General features: G+C 42.7%; 1 protein-coding gene across 2 annotated transcripts; it reads left to right on the top strand.

The window, feature by feature from the left end:
- Nucleotides 1-1,605: 1,605 nt before the first annotated feature.
- SLBP (stem-loop binding protein) lies at nt 1,606-18,750 on the top strand. 2 transcript variants are annotated; one of them, XM_054031041.1, is made up of 8 exons: nt 1,606-1,830; nt 2,703-2,837; nt 7,282-7,386; nt 8,275-8,334; nt 8,622-8,753; nt 9,052-9,201; nt 16,936-17,020; nt 17,716-18,750. In XM_054031041.1, exons 1-8 carry the CDS (start codon nt 1,778-1,780, stop codon nt 17,830-17,832), a joined length of 837 nt encoding a protein of 278 aa, XP_053887016.1. In that variant the 5' UTR covers nt 1,606-1,777; the 3' UTR covers nt 17,833-18,750. The 2 variants fall into 2 exon arrangements, with proteins under 2 accessions (XP_053887016.1, XP_053887015.1); XM_054031040.1 differs by having other exon boundaries at nt 2,700-2,837.
- Nucleotides 18,751-20,952: the final 2,202 nt, after the last annotated feature.

The following is a 20,952-nucleotide window of genomic DNA, read 5'->3' as shown; positions in this document are numbered from 1 at the left end:
ATTTTTACCACTGACGGAACTACAAAAATGGTAAATTCCAGCTCCTAACTTTCCCAGTAGTAAAAAGGCCAAAAACACAACATGGTATCTGTTATACAACTGGCTAAAAGACAGGGAACAAAGGATAGGAATAAATAGTAAATTTTCAGAATGGAGAGGGGTAACTAGTGGTGTTCCCCAAGGGTCAGCCCTAGGACCAATCCTATTCAACTTATTCATAAATGATCTGGAGAAAGGTGTAAAAAGTGAGGTGGTAAAGTTTGCAGATGATACTAAACTCCTCAAGATAGTTAAGACCAAAGCAGACTGTGAAGAACTTCAAAAGATCTCACAAAACTAAGTGACAGTACAACAAAATGGCAAATGACATTTAATGTGGATAAATGTAAAGTAAAACACATTGGGAAAAGCAACCCCAACTATACATACAATATGATGAGGGCTAATTTAGCTACAACTAATCAGGAAAAAGATCTTGGAGTCATCGTGAATAGTTCTCTGAAGACATTCACTCAGCGGCAGTCAAAAAAGCAAACAGGATGTTAGGAATCATTAAAAAGGGGATAGAGAATAAGACGGAGAATATCTTATTGCCCTTATATAAATCCATGGTACGCCCACATCTTGAATACTAAGTACAGATGTGGTCTCCTCATCTCAAAAAAGATATACTGGCATTAGAAAAGGTTCAGAGAAGGGCAACTAAAATGATTAGGGGTTTGGAACGGGTCCCATATGAGGAGAGATTAAAGAGGCTAGGACTCTTCAGCTTGGAAAAGAGAAGACTAAGGGGGGATATGATAGAGGTATATAAAATCATGAGTGATGTGGAGAAAGTGAATAAGGAAAAGTTATTTGCTTGTTCCCATAATATAAGAACTAGGGGCCACCAAATGAAATTAATGGGCAACAGGTTTAAAACAAAAGGAAGTTCTTCTTCACGCAGTGCACAATCAACTCGCGGAACTCCTTGCCGGAGGAGGTTGTGAAGGCTAGGACTATAACAGGGTTTAAAAGAGAACTGGATAAATTCATGGAGGTTAAGTCCATTTACGGCTATTAGCCAGGATGGGTAAGGAATAGTGTCCCTACCCCCTGTTTGTCAGAGGGTGGAGATGGATGGCAGGAAGAGCGCTCAGGGTGCAAGGACACGCTGTAGCATGAGCCCATACCGCTGCCCCACGCCGCCCCGAGACGCAATATACCCCGATCCAGGGCGGGTGATATACAGCCGCCAAGCCATGGACCGCAACAATACAACCCCTTCCCCGCTGCCGGGTTCAGATTCTCCCGCCAACACGCCCCTAGGGGCGGAGCCCTTCGGAGGGGAAGACGGGAGAGGGCGCGCGGTGCCAGCTCTAGGACGAGCCCACGGGGGCACTCATGGGGGGGGGAGAGAAACATGGCCCCCAGTACGAGGCCATGTGCTCCATTTTCCCCTCAGGCGCTGATAGGGATGGATCACTTCCCGGGCTGAAGGGGTGGGTGGCTCTCCCGGCTTGAAACAGCAGGTTCTTTCTCCTCACAAGCTCACACCCCTCTTCTCGATGGTCGGGCCCTGGCCGCCCGCGCATGCGCTGTAATACGAGGCGGGCGGGGCGCGTGCGTCGCGCGGGAGCGCAGCTTCCCGGTCAGTCCGTGGCGGCGGGAGGCGCGAGCGGGGTGACTTGAGGAGGCTGCGACATAGACCCCGGGCGCATCGCCACACACCGGCTGTAGCACCAGTTCCGCCTCCCTCCGCTCCCACCCAGCCGCGGGCCCGAGCCTCCCGCGCGCCATGTCCTTCCGCCAGAGGAGCCCCCACAGCGGCGGCTGCGGCAGCGAGAGCAGGTGGGCGGTGGCGGGGACAGGTGTCTCCGGTCCGGCCGCCGCCCGCGGGGTGCTGGGGGGCGGCGGGAGCAGCAGCAGCGTGCGGTGGGGGAGAGGGAGCCGTCTTTCCTCAGAGCGGCGGGGAAGCTTCCCGCCCTGGGGCAGCGCGGCCCCGTGACCCTGAGCTCGCCCGCCCGCCGCCTCTGTTTTCCGGAGCAGTCCCTGGGCTCCTCCATAGACGGGCAGGGCGGCCCGGAGGATTCAGGGGGACTGGGGCAAAGCAATTTCAGGGACCCCTTCCATAAAAAAAAGTTGCAATACTATAGAATACTATATTCTCGTGGGGGCCCCTGCAGGGCCTGGGGCAAATTGTCCTACTTGCCCCCCCCCCCCCTCCTCTGGGCGGCCCTGCAGATGGGGCCTGGTGTGAATCCTCCCCCAAGGCCTGGCGGCTGAGGGCACACAGGACCAGGGCACTTCCCCGGGCTGGTGAAAGTGGGCCTGGGGAGCACCACGTCTCCTGAAGAGAAGCACCACCCGGAGGCAGGGCGAGTATCCTGGGGCTTGCTTGAGGTGAAGTAAGGGTCGTGCAGGGGGCAAAGAAACACATGGTCTTGCCAGGGGCTCCCCGTACAGGAAAAGGGGGAGGGGATGCAGACTGGAAAGAGAGAACACCCAAGTTTTTAGATCCCTTCCAGGAAGACAGCATTTTCTGTGCAGATTCAGGTTGAGAAGCCTTTCAGGGACAAAAAGAGAACTGCTGGGTGTTGCTTTCAAGGTAAAAGTGGTGCCTGTATGCTTCTTATTGCAATTGTTGTTGCATTGTGGCTGTAAAAGGTTACAAAGCCAGCATGTAAGTTTCATTTTGTAAAGACTGATTTATTTCCCAGCAGCCCACAACACCCAGCTCGTTGGTCTCAAGGAAGGAAACGTGGAGCAGATGGGAAACGCAGAAAACAGAATGATTCAGATTCGTCCATTTTTGATGATGAGAACAAGTATGGCTCTTCTGACAACAGGTTGGATAGGTATGTTTAATAAAGGATTTGTCCATAGTGTATGCAGCTGAAAGAGGCCTGGGTTTCTTGTGCATGAAAAACCGTGAAACTGACCAGTATATTTTCACTTTCCAACCCTCCTGTGACATATAGGGGGAGGGATAGCTCAGTGGTTTGAGCATTGGCCTGCTAAACCCAGGGTTGTGAGTTTAATCATTGAGGGGACCATTTAGGGATCCGGGAGGGTGGGGGAACTATCAGGGACAGTACTTGGTCCTGCTAGTGAAGGCAGGGGACTCGACTTGTTGACCTTTCAAGGTCCCTTCCAGTTCTATGAGATAGGCATATCTCCATATATTATTATATCACTATCTAGTAACCTTGGGGGTGGAAGAGAGACAGGGATTAAAGTACCAGTAGGGTGTAAAAACCAAGGAGTGAAAAACATTGCTTAGTGACTTCTTACCTTTTTATCTTGAAGCTACTTCCTGTGATGAATAAATAGCCGGGTTGTCCTTTTCTGCCCTGTTGTTTTTTGTTAATGGCACCCGTGCTCGCTGGAAGGCCTGAATCTGCTCAGCTTGCAGATAATTTAGCTTTGTGAGTCTGGGCATCATGTGACCTTACGGTTGACATGAGTGAGCAGAGAAGAGGGACTTAGGGGAGTGACATGAGTTAATGCTCATGGGAGCCGTTCCCAGGACTGGCTGCTTTAGGGCTACTGCAGGAGCAGGGAAGCAGTGTGGATAGCTTTCCAAGGAGCTACTTTTAGCTTTGGAAGAATACGTGCAGGGGATCAACTTGAGGTCATACATTGTTTTCTGTTCATGCTGCTACTTTTTTCCCTGATCCACCAGGATGGGAAATGTCAGTTGAGCAGCAAAATAGGTCTGGTAAGTAGGAACATTGGGATAAAATTAGAAAAGGTAAATTTGAGCTGAATATTGGAAAACATGCTCTCATGGTGAGAGATGTTAGGTTTTGCAATAATCAAAAGGGAGATTGTGGCTTTATTGATTCAAATATTTAAGATTGGTCTGGACAGGGCACGGGACAACATACTGAAATGCCATAGATCCAAAGTTTTATATTGTGATGTAGTTCTGAGAGTTCTGAGGCAGCTTTAGAGCTTGGTTACATGAAAAAGCAAGTGTTAAGTAAACAAAGGTGGGGAAAATGCACCTTGCTGATATTGTCTTTCTGTGACAGTTAAATTACATTGTCCTTTCTTTATTTTTTTGTAATCTGTGTAGTTGAATCAGCACAGTCAATTAAAGAATGCTCTTGTGGAGGGTGGAAAATTGTTCTCCTTAACCTCTGAGGATAGGACAAGAAGCAATGGGCTTAAATTGCAAAAAGGGCAGTTAAGGTTGGACATTAGAAAAAACTTCCTAACTGCCAGGATGGTTAAGCACTGGAATAAATTGCCTAGGGAGGTTGTGGAATCTCTATCGTTGAAGATTTTTAAGAGCAGGTTAGATCAAGGGTGGCCAACCTGTGGCTCTGGAGCCATATGTGGCTCCTTGTATAGGCACTGACTCTGGGGCTGGAGCTACAGACGCCAACTTTCCAACATGCCAGGAGGTGCTCACTGCTCAATCCCTGGCTCTGCCACAGGGCCTGCTCCCGCTCCACCCCTTCCCGCCCTCTTGCCTGAGGTGTCCCCTGTCAGGGAGGTGGCAGACTAGTCCTATTCTAGGCGGTCTTTCACCAATGGCCAACATCCAGGCTGCTGCAGCTTGCTGGCTGGCAGGGATGGAGGGGGGTGGTGGCACTGACAAGGTGGTCATTAAGAGTCCTGACCTAACCCACCCCACAGTGACCCACGCAAGGCCAAGGGAGACACTACAGTAAGGTCTGGTGAGGAATTGAGTGGGTCCACACACCCCACCATAGCCAGCGTAGTGGCCACTATTGCTTGGGACACAAGCAGGTGTGTGAGGGTCCTCTACCCCAGTGGGGTTATGAGGGTCGGGAGGTGGATCCCAGTCTCTTCTCATTAACTAAACCTGGACCTACTGTGAATTTAAAAAAAAAAAAAAAATTGTGAACTCCCCACTCCCTGGGGCGACAGTGAGAACTCGTGCTCTTAAGAAGTAGTCTTGCATCAGCAGAGTGATGAACTAGATTGCCCAAAAGGACTTTTCCCATCTCTGATTTTTACCATATCCCACTCCTGGAGTCTTGTGCACAATGTCGGACACCATATTAGAGGAAAGATAGACTATTCAGCCTCTTAGTTGCAGTAACTGAAAAACAAATCCAGAAATATGCTTAACAGAGGTTAGGCAAAATGTCAGATCTGCTGCTTGTAGTGCAGAGGTGGGGAAACTATGGCCCGGGGGCTGCATCCAACCCTTCAGACATTTTAATTCAGCCCTCGAGCTCCATCTGGGGAGTGGGGTCCGGGGTTTTGCCCAGTCCAGCAGGGGAGCGGGGTCCGGGTCAGGGGCTTGCTCCACTCCGCGCATGCAAGCGCTTCACGCAGCTCCAGGAAGCAGTGGCATGTCCCCACGCCGCCTCCTACACGTAGGGGCAGCTAGGGGACTCTGCACACTGTCCCTGCAGCTACCATTGGCCAGCAACCATGGTCATTGGGAGCTGCAGGGGCAGTGCCTGCAGACAGGGCAGCGTGGATAGCCACCTGGCCATGCTTCTGCATAGGAGCCGGAGGGAGGACACGCCACTGCTTCCGGGAACTGTTTGAGGTAAGCACTGCCCAGAGCCTGGCCCCCTCCTGCGCCCCAACCCTGATCCCCCTCCTGCCCTCCGAACCCCTTGGTACCAGCCCAGAGCTCCCTCCTGCACCCTCATCCCCAGAACCCGCATCCCCAGCCAAAGCCCGCACCCCCCTCCTGCACTCCAACCCCCAATTTCATGAGCATTCATGGCCGACCATACAATTTTCATACTCAGATGTGGCCCTCGGGTCAAAAAGTCTGCCCACCCCTGTTGTTATGGCATTTATAAAGCATGCTATTTTTTCCCTTTGCTACCTTACAATCTATAGTTTTTGTTTAACTGCAGAGGTCAGCATTATAAATGAGAAGCTATACTACTGAAATGGTGGTGGTATTTTGAAAAGTGAATTGTCATTGAGTTCAGTGTTTGTGTCCCACTTCCGTTTCAAGGCTTCAGAATGTGCTCCGTTTATGAGGAAGACGTTTCTTATCATGTGATCCTGCAAACTCAATTTAGCAGCTGAAAATCAAGCTTTGTTTGTGGCTTGTCTGTTGGCAGGACAGATGCTCTCACCTGTGCATCCCCATTGCCTTAAATTACGCTTGCATGGCCCTGTTACCAGCTTTGCAATTTGTTGATGCAAAAAACATAACGGACTACAGATCATTCTCCCATAGCTGTGTTATACTGTCTGGAGTGACTCTCAACAGCGAGTGCCTTCCTCAGGGCGGACACCTGGATCACTGTACCAGTCTTACCATGGAGTCACAGTCTTAGCCTCTCCAGTCTATCTTGCCACCCGGACAAACTGAACATTGTGATTAAAAGGTTACTAAAACCAAAAATCACACCAGATCAGGTTTCTTCCAGTCCCAAGAGCCCACTTACACGAGATCTGTTGATACTCCAGTTCTCACACCAAAGACGATGCTGGCAGCCAGTTCTATAGTAAACTAACTATAGGTTTATTAACTAAGAAGAAAGAGTTATTGAGAGGTTAAAGCAGGTAAAATATAATGGGTAAATCACAGTTTGTAACTCCAATGGTGACAGTGATGTAACAAACTTCCAGTTTCCCAAAAGCCTTTCAGGGCTACACAGATTAATTCTGGGGATCTCCCTCTTCTGGTTCAATTATTCTGCCCTGTTAGAATCCAGGCAGTCCAGAGATGATGGATCATTTCTTGAATCCATATTTATAGCTCCTTTACACAAAAGCAAGCGGATTGTTTCTACCCATGTGGGCTTTTCCCTTTTAGACAATGTGTGAGGAATGCACATAGACTTTTGACCTCCCACCATATGCATAATGGCCACTCACTTTGAAATAAGCATTTTCTGTTAAAGTCCTTAAGTCCTTCATTAGCATTTAACTAAAATTACCCATCAAGAAAATCTTGTGGTCAGGGTATTTACTATGTAAATGTTTGCTACTACATTATGACAGGAATAGATAAATGAAAACAGTACCAGTAACATTCCACTAGTTTTCATGAAGTTTAAAAATCTGAATACATGCTTATATATCCAACCATTACTTCGATGTACACAAGTGAATTGACCTGAATATGCTCTAGCATAACCTGGTCACCAGCGTCACAAACTATACAATGGTAACTAGTCTGAAACTTTGTAAACTTTATTAGTGCATGTAGATACGATTGGATACAATAAGGAATACATTAAGTAAGCAGTTCTATTGAAAATACTTTAAATAGCTATCAAATTAGAGATTAATTAGGTGGGGTAATTAGGATAACATTCCAGTTTTCATGCAGATTTTGTTTTTCAGTTTTACAACACCAGAAGGTCCTGGACCCTTTTCAAGATGTTCAGACTGGGGATCTGTAGTTGAAGAAGATGAAATGAGGACCAATGTTAATAAAGAAATTGCAAGGTACCATAGGTTATATATGATTGGTGTTCTTGTAGAGTCATAGCTGCTTTTTTACCATCAATATTCTAGCAGTACAATAACTAAATATCACTTATGGCTGTCATATTTAGGGACAAGTTCTGATTTCTGTTCCCAGGCCAGCTTAGACTTAAAAATACTGTAAAAGTGATGTGATGTAGTCCTTTGGAAGGTGTTGACCAACATCACTGAACTGCCAACAGTCTAGCAGATTCAGGATTGTCTTGCTGTGAGATTGACTCTCTTTGAATGTCATCCCATCCACTACTCATCTGTTTGCATGGTAATTACTGTGATAAGACTTGAGGTGGAGTTTTGAAAGATGAATCTTCCGATTCCAAAAGAGAGATGAAGGACCCATTTCCATGATGGAAAAATGCTTACCGTGCACCTATGATTTTGAACTTCACAGATGATTAAGGTCAGAAGTAACCCATCATCATCCTCTAGTCTGACCTCCTGCACATTGAAGGCCACAGAGCCTCACCCACCCACTCCTGAATTAGACCCCTAACCTCTGGTTGAGTTACTGAAATCCTCAAATTATGATTTAAAGACTTCAAGTTACAGAGATCCACCATTTAAACTACTTTAAACCTGCAAATGACCCGTGCCCCATGCTGCAGAGAATGGCAGGGACTCTCGGGTTTTTTGCCCATCTGACCTGGTGAAAATTCCTTTCTCAACCCCAAATATGGCGATCAGTTAGACCCTGAGCATGTGGGCAAGGCCAGCCAGCCAATGTTGCAGTGAAGATGAATATTAATAGACGTTATATTAATTATGCAGTGGAAACAATTTATGAAAGTAACATACATTTTTTTATATATTTTAAACAAGTATTTATACTGAATAAACTGTCTTTTCTAGATACAAAAGAAAGCTCTTGATAAATGAATTTGCAAGAGAAAGGAAGTCCTCTTCTGGAAGGTAAGTGTAAATTCATCTCTGGAGGTCAATGGAAAAATATCCTGCAATAGTTACTTTTAAACTCCTTGTATGTCCAGGATTTCCTTGTTTTAAATAATCAACTTGAAGTAATTTGTTTTAACAAGTTCACCTTGTAACATGCTAATTCAACAAAATCCTGAACAGCCATTTCAGAAATAAACCTAATTAGTGCAGCAGGTCTAAGGATTGCTGTAGCTGTGGGGGCTTGTGTGTTCTGGTGCTCACAAGAATATAATGCAATTCAAATCTCTATATTTTTTCTTTAGTTCTGATTCAAAAGAATCCACTGTAACAGTAGAACTTGAGACAGATGAAGTGGTTCTGATGAGAAGGCAAAAACAGATAAATTATGGAAAAAACACAATTGCATATGACAGATACATTAAAGAAGTTCCAAGGTAGGTTTCATTAGTGTATTATAAATATGTAACCATTGTGCATGTCTGGTTCTTCACATTTGATTACTTATTAAATTTGTTTATAAACCAAACTTCCTGGGGTGGAGGAGGGAGAAACCTGAGCAGCACAATAATCAAGCAGCTTAACTGTCTTAAATACCTGCCAGGGTTTAAAACCAACTCAGAGTATTCTGAGAATGGGATTTAATAGACTTCCAGTATTAGACAAATTCAGTCACTTTAAAGATGATTTGAAAAGCTATAGTGGAATTTTCATGACAATTTTCTGAATAAATAGGTGTCATCGAGTACCAGGGGTCCATCCTAGAACTCCAAATAAATTTAAGAAGTATAGCCGTAGGTCCTGGGACCAGCAGATCAGACTGTGGAAGGTTGCTTTGCATTCTTGGGACCCTCCTACTGAAGAAGGAAGTGACTTGCAAGCAATGTATGTATTGATCAAGTAATTTTTCTTCTAATATATTACAGTTCCTTCAGAAAATATGACTATGCTATCATCTGACTCATCTACTGAATATTTTAATTTATTCATCTACAGCTTTTCAAAGTGATTAAAGCAGTATTAAATGTTCACACCATATAAACACTTTTCTGGTTTTAGCTAAGTTCCAATTCAGTTCACCTTCAATCCACCTTCAGTCAGAATATGTAAGGCTCACCTGGCTCTCCATATTAGGCAAGCCTGTGGCTTCCACATGTATTGTCACCAAGGATAGCCTGAAAACTTCTGTTCCAAGTCCATCTTTTGCCAAATTTGAGTGCTATATCTTCGTAAACCCAAGAAGCTACTACTAAGGGCTTGAAGGCTCTGCCTGTCAGAACCTAAAGCCCATTCTAGTCAATAGATTAAACAAGCCCCACTGTCACCATTATTTCATATCTGAAGCACTGTTCTAGCACAACAAAAATTGGCAGAAGCTATTAGATCTATCTTATGTTCAGAATGGTATAAATCAGGGATACTTGCAGCTCAGGAGCCTCCATTTGAGTGGCTCTTTGCAGCACATGGTATTAAAACATGTGATTTTAATTATTAATCAGGAGGCTTTTACTATGTTATTAACCAATTGTAGTTGATAGGCCAGTCAGTTAATCGCAGTTAATTCACATGATTAACTAAAAAAAATTAACCAGTTTTAATCAGTTATACATACTAATTGTACCATATATACTCGTTCATTAGCCCGTTCGTTTATAAGCCGACCCCCCAAAATGTATAGGTAAAAATAGCAAAGACTGCATGACCCTTTCATAAGCCGACCCTATATTTCAGGGGTTGGAAAACTTTGGCTCCCGGCCCATCAGGGTAAGCTGCTGGCCAGTTGGGACGTTTTGTTTACCTGGAACGTTCACAGGCACGGAGCCCCTCAGCTCCCAGTGGCAACAGTTTGCCATTCCTAGCCAATGGGAGCTGCGGGAAGTGGCGCCACTTCCCGCTGCTCCCACTGGCTGGGAACGTCGAACCGCGGCCACAGGGAGCTGAGGGGCTCCGTGCCTGTGAACGTTCCAGGTAAACAAAACGACTATGTATTAGATATTCAATTCAATGATTCCATAGAGTTTAAAATCATCAGATTTTGGGGTAGATCCATTTATAAGCTGACCCTCGCTCTTTGATGCGTCCCTTTTTACCAAAAATATTTGGCTTATGAATGAGTATATACGGTAATTTACATTTTTAAATATATTGATTTCTATTACAACACAAAATACAAAGTGTACAGTGCTCACTTTTTTGTTACAAATATTTGCACTGCAAAAGAGTTTTTTTAATTCACTACATACAAAGTACTGAATGTAGATTTTTTTGTTTTGTTACATAAATGTTTTGTTTTTGACTGCAATGTAAATCTTTAGAGTGTACAAGTCCATTCAGCCAATCGCTAAGACAAGTTTGCTTATATTTACGGGAGATAATACTGTCCCCTTCTTATTTACAATGTCACCTGAAAGTGAGAACAGGCATTGGCATGGCACTTTGGTAGATGGCTTTGCAAGGTATTTGTGCCAGATATGCAAACATTCGTATGTCCCTTCATGCTTTGGTCAGCATTCCAGAGGACATACATCCATGATGATGACGAGTTATGCTATATAACGATCCAAAGCAGTGTAGCGTGACACACGTTAATTTTCATCATTTGTGTTAGATGCCGCCAACAGAAGGTTGACTTTCTCTTGGTTCGGGTTCTGCAGTTTCCACATTGAGTGTTGCTCTCTTAAGACTTCTGACAGCATGTTCCACATCTTATCCCTCTCAGATTTTGGAAGGCACTTCAGATTCTTAAACCGTGGGTTGAGTGCTGTAGCTATCTTTAGAAATCTCACATTGGTACTTTTCTTTGTGTTTTGTCAAATCTGCAGTGAAAGTGTTCTTAAATCAAACATGTGCTGGGTCATGATCTGAGACTGCTATAACATGAAATATATGGCAGAATGTGGGTAAAACACAGGGCAGGAGACATACAATCTCCCCCAAGGAGTTGTCACAAATTTTAATTAATGCATTTATTTTTTTAACGAGTGTCATCAGGATGGAAGCATGTCCTCTGGAATGGTGGCCGAAGCATGAAGGGGCATATGAATGTTTAGCACGTCTGGCACGTAAATACCTTGCAATGCTGGCTACAAAAGTGCCATGCCAATGCCTGTTCTCACTTTCAGGTGACATTGTAAATAAGCGGGCAGCATTATCTCCCGTAAATGTAAACAAACTTGTTTGTCTTAGCGGTTGGCTGAACAAGAAATAGGACTGAGTGGACTTGTAGGCTCTAAAGTTTTACATTGTTTTGTTTTTAAGTGCAGGTATGCAACACAGAAATCTACATTTGTAAGTTGCACTTTCATGATAAAGAGATTGTACTACAGTACTTGTATGCGGTGAATTGAAAAATACTATTTACAGTGCAAATATTTGTAATAAAAAAGTGAGCACTGTACACTTTGTATTCTGTGTTGTGATTGAAATCAATATATTTGAAAATGTAGGAAAACATCCAAAAATATTTATAATAAATTTCAATTGGTATTCTATTGTTTTAGAATTAAATTAGAATTAAATTAAATTAGAATTAAAACTGCAATTAATTGATCTTTTTAATTGCAATTAACACATTTTTTTGATCGTTTTGACAGCCCTAGTAGTTGATAAAATAATACTTGGTCAGTCATTTTTCTGTGAGAATAAAATAAATAAATAAAACTAAATATTCCCCGTCATTCCATTTAAATATGAGTGTGTGTGTGTCTGTGTCTGTGTGCGTGTGTATAGAAAGAGAGAGAGAATATAAATAATGAATTCACCCTACTGGCTGTATTGGGTAATGTTGATCCCTAATTTGGGTCCTGAACCACTGAAGTCAGTATCACTGGTATGAATAACACGAAGCAATTTAGGCATTATTGCCCTGTTTTGCCATGGCATTGCCCCCCACCTCCCCCCAAAAAAAGGTTATGTTTCCAAATTAGCGAGCTCTTAATACAACGTTTTTGCCTTTCAGTCTCCAGGATGTACCAAATCCTGTGACTGCAGGGTTGTGGAAACAGTGATGATGTTCCCTGGCTCTGCATGTTTTGCTGCTTAAGAGCTTTTTGGCAGGAACAGCCTACTTCCCCTTACAACGGAAAGGGGAATTATCTGATATTGGCATTGGTGAGAAGATAATTTTCTGAAACAGAGAAAATGGACATGGCCCCCATGTGATATAAATTTAAGTAGAAATGCAGCTTCCAAAGTTGTTACCTTAAAGTTAATCACTATTTGGGACAGATTTGTGCTTTTCTGTGTTGAGCTGGCTCGTTACAATCTAATAACTTTGTGGAATTAAACTCCACAATATCAGTGTATGTAAGATAAAGAGTTGTAGAGATTGGACACAGTACATAAAATGATTAGGACAAAGGTGAATGACTTTTGCAAATGTGCAAAACTATACTAATGGGATATCAGTTTAATAAACTTTTGTTTTAGAGGCTTAAACAATATTTCTAAATATTTTAGAACTTGCTATTTCCATCATTAGTAGTGTTTGCTTGCTTTGCTCAAGCTGGTGGAAGTAGCAAAGAATGCAGGAAGATGTCTTTGATCCAAACAACTCTGACAATTCAAATTATAATTGTTGACTGTTAAAACCTGAAGTACGGTGTGAGGGATAATACAATTTAAATGAATAAAATCCCTGGAATTCAATTATGGGTCCCAAAACAATTAATACTCCCCCAAATCTGGGTTTGTGACTTGCTCGGCATCACATAGGAAGACTTGGTGAGGTGGGAATAGAACTGAGCTCTCCCATAGCATCAAAGAGACATTATTAAGGGCACAAGAGCAAACTATCCTACTGCGTAGGAAAAATAGGAAGTATGGCAAGAGACCACCCTGGCTAAACCAGGAGATCTTCAATGATCTAAAACTCAAAAAAGAGTACTACAAAAAGTGGAAACTCGGTCAAATTACAAAGGATGAATATAAACAAATAACACAAGTACGTAGGGACAAAATTAGAAAAGCCCAGGCACAAAACGAGATCAAACTAACTCGGGACATAACAGGTAACAAGAAAACATTCTACAAATACATTAGAAGCAAGAGGAAGACCAAGGACCGTGTAGGCCCCTTACCCAATGAAGGAGGAAAGACGACAACAGAAAATGTGGAAATGGCAGAGGTCATTACTGACTTCTTTGTTTTGATTTTCACCAAGAAGGTTGGTGGCGATAGGACGTCCAACATAGTGAATGCCAGTGAAAATGAGGTAGGATCAGAGTCTAAAATAGGGAAAGAACAAGTCAAAAAGTCTTCAAATCACCAGGGCCTGATGAAATGCATCCTAGAATACTCAAGGAGCTGACTGAGGAGATATGAGCCATTAGCAATTATCTTTGAAAAGTCATAGAAGATGGGAGACAGTCCAGAAAACTGGAAAAGGGCAAATATAGTGCCCATCTATAAAAAGGGAAATAAGGACAACCCGGGGAATTACAGACCAGTCAGCTTAACTTCTGTTTAACCAGAAAGATAATGGAGCAAATAATTAAGAAATCAATTTGCAAACACCTAAAAGATAATGAGGTGATACTTAAGTAACAGTCAGTATGTATTTGTCAAGAACAAATTGTGTCAAACCAAACTGATAACTTTCTTTGACAGGGTAGCAAGCCTTGTGGATAGGGGGAAGCAGTAGATGTGGTATATCTTTACTCTAGTATGGCTTTTGATACTGTCTCGCATGACCTTCTCATAAACAAACTAGGGAAATACAACCTAGATGGCGCTACTGTAAGGTGGGTGCATAACTGTTTGGAAAATCGTTCCCAGCAAGTAGTTATCAGCGGTTCACAGTCATGCTGGAAGGGCATAACGAGTGGGGTCCCGCAGGGATCGGTTCTGGGTCCGGTTCTGTTCCCCAAGCTGGAAGGGGTTGCAAGTGCTTTGGAGGACAGGATTAAAATTCAAAATGATCTGCACAAACTGGAGAAATGGTCTGAAGTAAATAGGATGAAATTCAATAAGGACAAATGCAAAGTATTCCACTTAGGAAGAAACAATCAGTTGCACACATACAAAATGGGAAATGACTGCCTAGGAAGGAGTACTGCGGCAAGGGATCTGGGGGTCATAGCGGACCACAAGCTAAATATGAGTCAAGTGTAACGTTGTTGCAAAAAAAAGCAAACATTCTTGGATGTATTAGCAGGTGTATTGTAAGCAAGACATGAGAAGTAATTCTTCCACTCTACTCTGCACTGATTAGGCCTCAACTGGAGTATTGTGTTCTGGTCAGTTCTGGTCGCCACGTTTCAGGAAAGATGTGGACAAATTGGAGAAAGTCCAGAGAAGAGCAACAAAAATTATTAAAGGTCTAGAAAACATGACCTATGAGGGAGGATTGGAAAAAATTGGGCTTGTTTAGTCTGGAGAAGAGAAGACTGAGAGGGAACATAAGTTTTCAAATACATAAAAGGTTGTTACAAGGAGGACGGAGAAAAAATATTATTCTTAACCTCTGAGGATAGGACAAGAAGCAATGGGCTTAAATTGCAGCCAGGGTAGTTTAGGTTGGACATTAGGAAAAACTTCCTAACTATTAGAGTAGTTAAGCACTGTAATAAATTGCCTAAGGAATCTCCATCATTGGGGATTTTTAAGAGCAGGTTGGACAAACATCTGTCAGGGATGGTCTAGATAATACTTAGCCCTGCCTTGAGTGCAGGGGACTGGACTAGATGACCTCTTGAGGGTCCCTTCCAGTTCTGTGATTCCATTTGCCTGCCTTAATCACAAAGCCATCCTTGTCCCTTCTTGCAGTCCCCTGCCTTGTCCTCTATATATGTTCCTACTTCTATAGTGAATGAGGCAGTGATCCTACAGACAGCCTCATTCACTACACAACCCTAATTCATTCCCTCAGCACCATCCTGTGCACTGTATGAGGCTGAAGCTTGTGGAAGAAATAGTATATGATCATGTAATTAAAGATAGTATAATGCATACACAAGGGGGCTGAATTAAGGATGCTTGTGCAATTTACATTATGGCATTTCCTGACTAAAGTGCTTGATTGTAACAACCCTATCATGCACAGTTGGTAGGCTTTGAATCCTGAGCCTTTGGTACAGGAACACAGTGTAAGACTGATAATTTTCTTCTGCAACCAGCTAATATAATCCCTGGAGAATGGGGTGCTGGGACCAGGTGCTGGGACCATGTGCTAGGTTTGAGGGGGATGCATCTGGGGTGTGTATGTGTGTGGGGGAGAATCTCTTCTACCCCAGGAGGAAGTTAAGGATTAAGTGCATAATCATTTTTAGCCCCCACACCCACCCCTGCAACTGATTTATCTGAGCCCAGGAAACATCTGACACTTCCAAAGTATGGTCTCTCCAGAAATGGGAACCAGAGCTTCAAGAAAATCCCAAAGCCTCTTTTTACTTAAATTCATAATTTGATTTTAAGTAAATTATTAGTTTCTACCCCATGCCTTCATTGTGTGGTAGATATCGAGAGAATGTGGCTTGGAGATTAGAACATCTCCAATCTGGCAGGTGGGGCACCCTGCTTTAGTAATATCTAGCTCTTATATCACACTTTTCCCCAGTTGATCTCAAAATCCTTTATAAAGGAGGTTGGTATCATTATCCTCATTCCCCAGGGGAAACTGGGGCACGGAGGCAAAGTTACCTGCTTCTGGGTTGGGGGAGGAAAACATCCTGTGCTTTGCTTTTGAAGGCCTTGTCTACACTAGATCCATTTCTCTAAAAGTTCACTGACTAGTAATTTACTACCATGCTATCTAAACAAGTTCTGAGCAGAACTAGATGATACTAGTTAAAATGCCAGTGGGAAGTCAAAGCTAGCTTTCCTACTGTTTGTCGCAACAATGGGAACATTTAAAAAGCTGCCTACTGAACAAATAGGGGAGTGTCTAAAGATAATGGGGGGGGGGGGGGGGGGACTGCTACTAGAAGGGAAGGGAGCAGAGATCTCTTCATTCACCAAACTCCCTGTGCTGAGGGAACCAGGTTTTTTTTTGTTTTGTTTTGCTTGCTGCAGCTCATTGGGAGACAGCTGCAAACTGCTGGCAAAACTCTCCTCTTTTGCTACAAGCTTCCTCACTAGTTTCTATTCCTGCATATTGAAGACCCTCAGAGTTGATAGTCATCCCCTCACCAATGGGTGAAACCTTTCCTGACACCCCTGCCAAGGTTATACAGGTTCCTAGAAGAACAGCAGCAACTCACCATGTTAATTGGTAGAATCTTGCTTTGATCTCTTGCTCCAAGTGAGCACACTGGTTGTTTCTAGCATCAGCAAGTGGATTTTTAGATTAAAAGAGCTTTGCTTATCTTTAATGTGACTTTTGTGAGTGAGACATTCTTTAGTAAGATTCATGTTGTCATTTCAAATAGATAAACTTACAAAAAATTGACATCTGAATTGAAAAGAGAACACAAGGTTATGAATTCCTAAAGTGATTCACCAAGTTCATTGCAAGCAATGCAGGATTTTTTTATTGCATCTGAGTGTTGCATGCAGGGAGTTCCCTAAGTGACACAGCTGTTGGAATCGCACCACTTCCTTAAACTATACCATAGTTTAGTAGACTGCATCATTGGAAGATTTTAACGTGCTCTAAATCTCTAAATTGTTTTAATTTTATAGCACTCCTGTTGATCTTGGTGAGATGGAGACAGAATCCATAGGAAGTAATTCTACAGAATCTCAAGCCAGCTCTCAAGACAATTATGTAAGTAATATTTTGCCATAATTATTCAACTAAACTATAGTTCAAATTAATAATTAGGGCTGTCAAATGATTTAAATCACAAGATTAAAAAGTCGTGATTAATCCGTTTTAATCACCCTGTTAAACAGTAATAGAACACCAATAGAAATGTATTATAAATATTTTGGATGTTTTTCTATATTTTCAAATATTGATTTCAATTACAATACAAAATACAAAGTGTACAGTGCTCACTTTATATTTTTATGACAAATATTTTCACTATAATAAAGGTAAAAGAAATAGTATTTTTCAGTTCCCCTAAGTAGTCTAAAATGTTGTGACCTCTTGAGCAAAAAACCAGCAGTAGAAGAAGGTCTAGCGTTCTGTACAGTCTTGCTTCCAAGTCTCTGCTTCGTCTGATATAGTATTGTTTGTATAGAGCTTTAGTAGACCCTTGAGATGGATCCATATACATAGGTGCAACATCCCAAAGGCAATCTTTTAAAAGGTGGTGTATGTTCAAGCATTTACTAATACTAAGTTATTGAAATTTGGTTTGGATCTGCCTTTAACACATAACATATGATACTTTAGTGAAAATAGGACGGTTTAAATGAAATACAGAAATATTGGAATATGAAGATGAAATATTAAATAGATGAGGTGCACGCTGACCTTAATTTCTTAATCACTAATGTAATTTTCTGTTCTAGGATACCTTTTCTGGCACTCCCACCAAGGTTAGACATGTTGACTATCAGGTGGAAGGCGAATTTGACTTGGAGGCATGTTTGAATGAGCCACTTAAAGACTTCAGTACCGTGAGCTAAATGGTGCTCTGTGCAGGCTGTTTTAAGGGAAACATTCTTTTAAAAAATCGTGGCATGTTAGCCTGATATTCTCAAACTGGATGTTGTTCCCTGCCTGTCAATAGTGCAGAAGCTTAAGCAAGTTAAAGGGCTGTTCCCTAATTTGTGGTCTGTCTACGTATTTTCTGGACCAAATTTGTGTAAAGAATAGAACTTACGTTGTGTGACTTCCTGTTTGACTTCTAATTTATGTATATCAGATGGTTTTACAAGACTGCTTTTTATAATTATTCAGAAGATGGAACTAGTCATAGAAAAAACAGCCAAAGGCAACACAGCTACCCTCCAGCAAACTTAGTTCTGTAAAACTTCAGGCTGTCATTCATTCTTTAGCTCATTATTGATCTGGACTAGATACTTGAACTACTGATCTAGAAGGAGGGCTCTGTCCTTGTTTCCAGAATCACCCAACCTCTAACTTTCCTTTTGATTTCCCTTAATTGGCGAAGATATTTGTGTAAGTGCTTTTACCACATTACAAGGTTTTCCTTTTGTCTGATTCATTTAAAGTAAATTCCTTTCATTTGCAAAAGCTTATTTTGTAATGGTGGGAAAGGACATAATATAAGTTAAATGGGGTTTCAGTATTAAACAAAACAAAATAAAACTGAAGTGTGGCAGTGATGCATTAAGAAGCTGTAGCCTAAATTTGGTACCTGTAAATAGTCATGGATAGACATAACTTATCTAACACTTAGAGAAAAATAAACAATATATCTAGGGAAAGTGCTTGATTTGTATTCACTGTTTTTAATGTAAAACTGTTGTAAATGATAACTCTGTACAGACATTCTACTGAAAGCAGTTAATGTTTCTATTGCTTTTGTATGGGACAGTGTTGCTAAAAATAAAAATACATTAAATATGAAATATTTACAAGTCATTTTACAAGAAAAATGTTTTCCTTATGGAAGTAATAAGAATGAGATTGAGCTTTCTTCAAAGTAACAATCTAATGAAGTCTTGGACGCATACTATGCCTAGGAATAGCATGACCGCTAGATATGCTAGGAAAGGAGATGGTCTAGAGAGCGGAGCATGTGACATGAGTTTCTTCCCTATCTCTGCCCTCTGTTGTATATGATATTGGTGCCACAAAGGTGGCAAAAGTGCCACAAGACCCTCCTTCAGATAATGTCTCTGCTCTATACTGTTGTAAACAACAGAGGTCACTGGAGTCTTTGAAGAAAAAGCAGGCAACCCACTGTCTCCTCAGATATGGTGCACTCAATGTCTTCCTCTCAGTAGCAGGTTTCATGCCACAGCGTGGCAGATAGTTTCTACCAGTGTCCTGTCCCCACCCCCCACTTTTAGCAACCAACTCTTTTTTTTTTTTTTTTTTCCCCAGGAACACTTACTGGGATTACTATGGACCAACAGGTCTGAGAGGCACTTCATGGACATAAGTCAAGGTCCTGTGAGAAGTCCTCATTAAACTGGTGGAAAAAACCCACTTCAGTTGTGCAATAGAGTACCTCTCTCTACAACTCTACCGAATAAGACACTGGTGATAGATTCAGGGTTGGGGGGAGCTCATCTAGGTCACCTTCAAAAATATGGCCTATATTCCCCTCAAGAAGGTCATCTGCATATAAATGCCTTGGTACTCAGAGCAATCTGCCTAGAATGCAAAGCATTACTGCCTCTACTCCAGGGATACACAATCCAAGTACTGACAGACAATGCCATAGCTGTGCATTATGTCTGCAGGTCAGGCTGGCAGGACATTTTCCTCTGGACTTGGTATATTCATCACAGATCGCGCCACTGGCCCTGTATCTCCCAGGTGTTGAGAGAGCAGCTCACCTCAGTAAACGGTCCTATGCATATAGAAGTTTTTTTTCTCTTACTTAATTGGCCTCTCAGAGTTGGTAAGACAACTCCCACCTGTTCATGCTCTCTGTAGGTGTGTGTATATATATCTCCTCAATATATGTTCCATTCTATAGGCAGCCAAAGAAGTGGGCTGTAGCCCACGAAAGCTTATGCTCTAATGAATTTGTTAGTCTCTAAGGTGCCACAAGTACTCCTGTCCTTTTCACAAGTGGGGATTCCTAAACCTAGAGCTCCTTGTCACAGACTAGAACAAGGAATAGCAAGTGTTTTGTTCTAGCTAAAGGGGTCCAGGCCAGGCTTACTGTCAGCTGCCTTTCGCACCTGCTGGACATTGGGACTTATCATCAAAGACTACGGTCGGAAGAGACCTCAGAAGATCATCTAGTCCAACCCCCTGCTCAAAGCAGGACTAACCCCAACCAAATGATCCCAGCCAGGGCTTTGTCAAACGGGCCTTAAAAGCATTGAAGGATGGAGATTCCACCACCTCCCTAGGTAACCCATTCCAGTGCTTCACCACCCTGCTAGTGAAATAGTGTTTCCTAATATCCAACCTATACCTCCTGCACTGCAACTTGAGACCATTGCTCCTTGGTCAGTCATCTACCACCACTGAGAACAGCTGAGCTCCATCCTCTTTGGAATCCCTCTTCAGGTAGTTGAAGGCTGCTATCAAATCCCCCCCCTCACTCTTCTCTGCAGACTAAATAAGCCCAGTTCCCTTTGCATCTCTTCATAAGTTATGTGCCCCAGCCCCCTAATCATTTTTGTTGCTCTCTCCAGATGTGGCCTCACCAGTGCGGAATAGAGGGGAATAATCACTTCCCTCAATCTGCTGGCAATGCTCCTACTAATGCAGCCCAATATGCCGTTAGTCTTCTTGGCAACAAGGGCACACTGTTGACTCTCCATCCAGCTTCTCATCCATTGTAATCCCCAGGTCCTTTTCTGCAGAACTGCCACTTAGCCAGTCGGTCCCCAGCCTGTAGCTGTGCATGGGATTCTTCCATCCTAAGTGCAGGACTCTGCACTTGTTCTTGTTGAACCTCATCAGATTTCTTTTGGCCCAATCCTCCAATTTGTCTAGGTCACTCTGGACCCTATCCCTACCCTCCAGCATATCTACCTCTCTCCCCAGATTAGTGTCATCCGTGAACTTGCTGAGGGTGCAATCCATCCCATCATCCAGATCATTACTAAAGATGTTGAACAAAACCAGCCCCAGGACTGACCCCCTGAGGCACT

This window comes from Malaclemys terrapin, chromosome 5 (assembly GCF_027887155.1).
Source record: "Malaclemys terrapin pileata isolate rMalTer1 chromosome 5, rMalTer1.hap1, whole genome shotgun sequence".
NCBI classification, from domain to species: Eukaryota; Metazoa; Chordata; order Testudines; family Emydidae; genus Malaclemys; species Malaclemys terrapin.
This window is presented reverse-complemented; position numbering and strand designations above follow the sequence as displayed.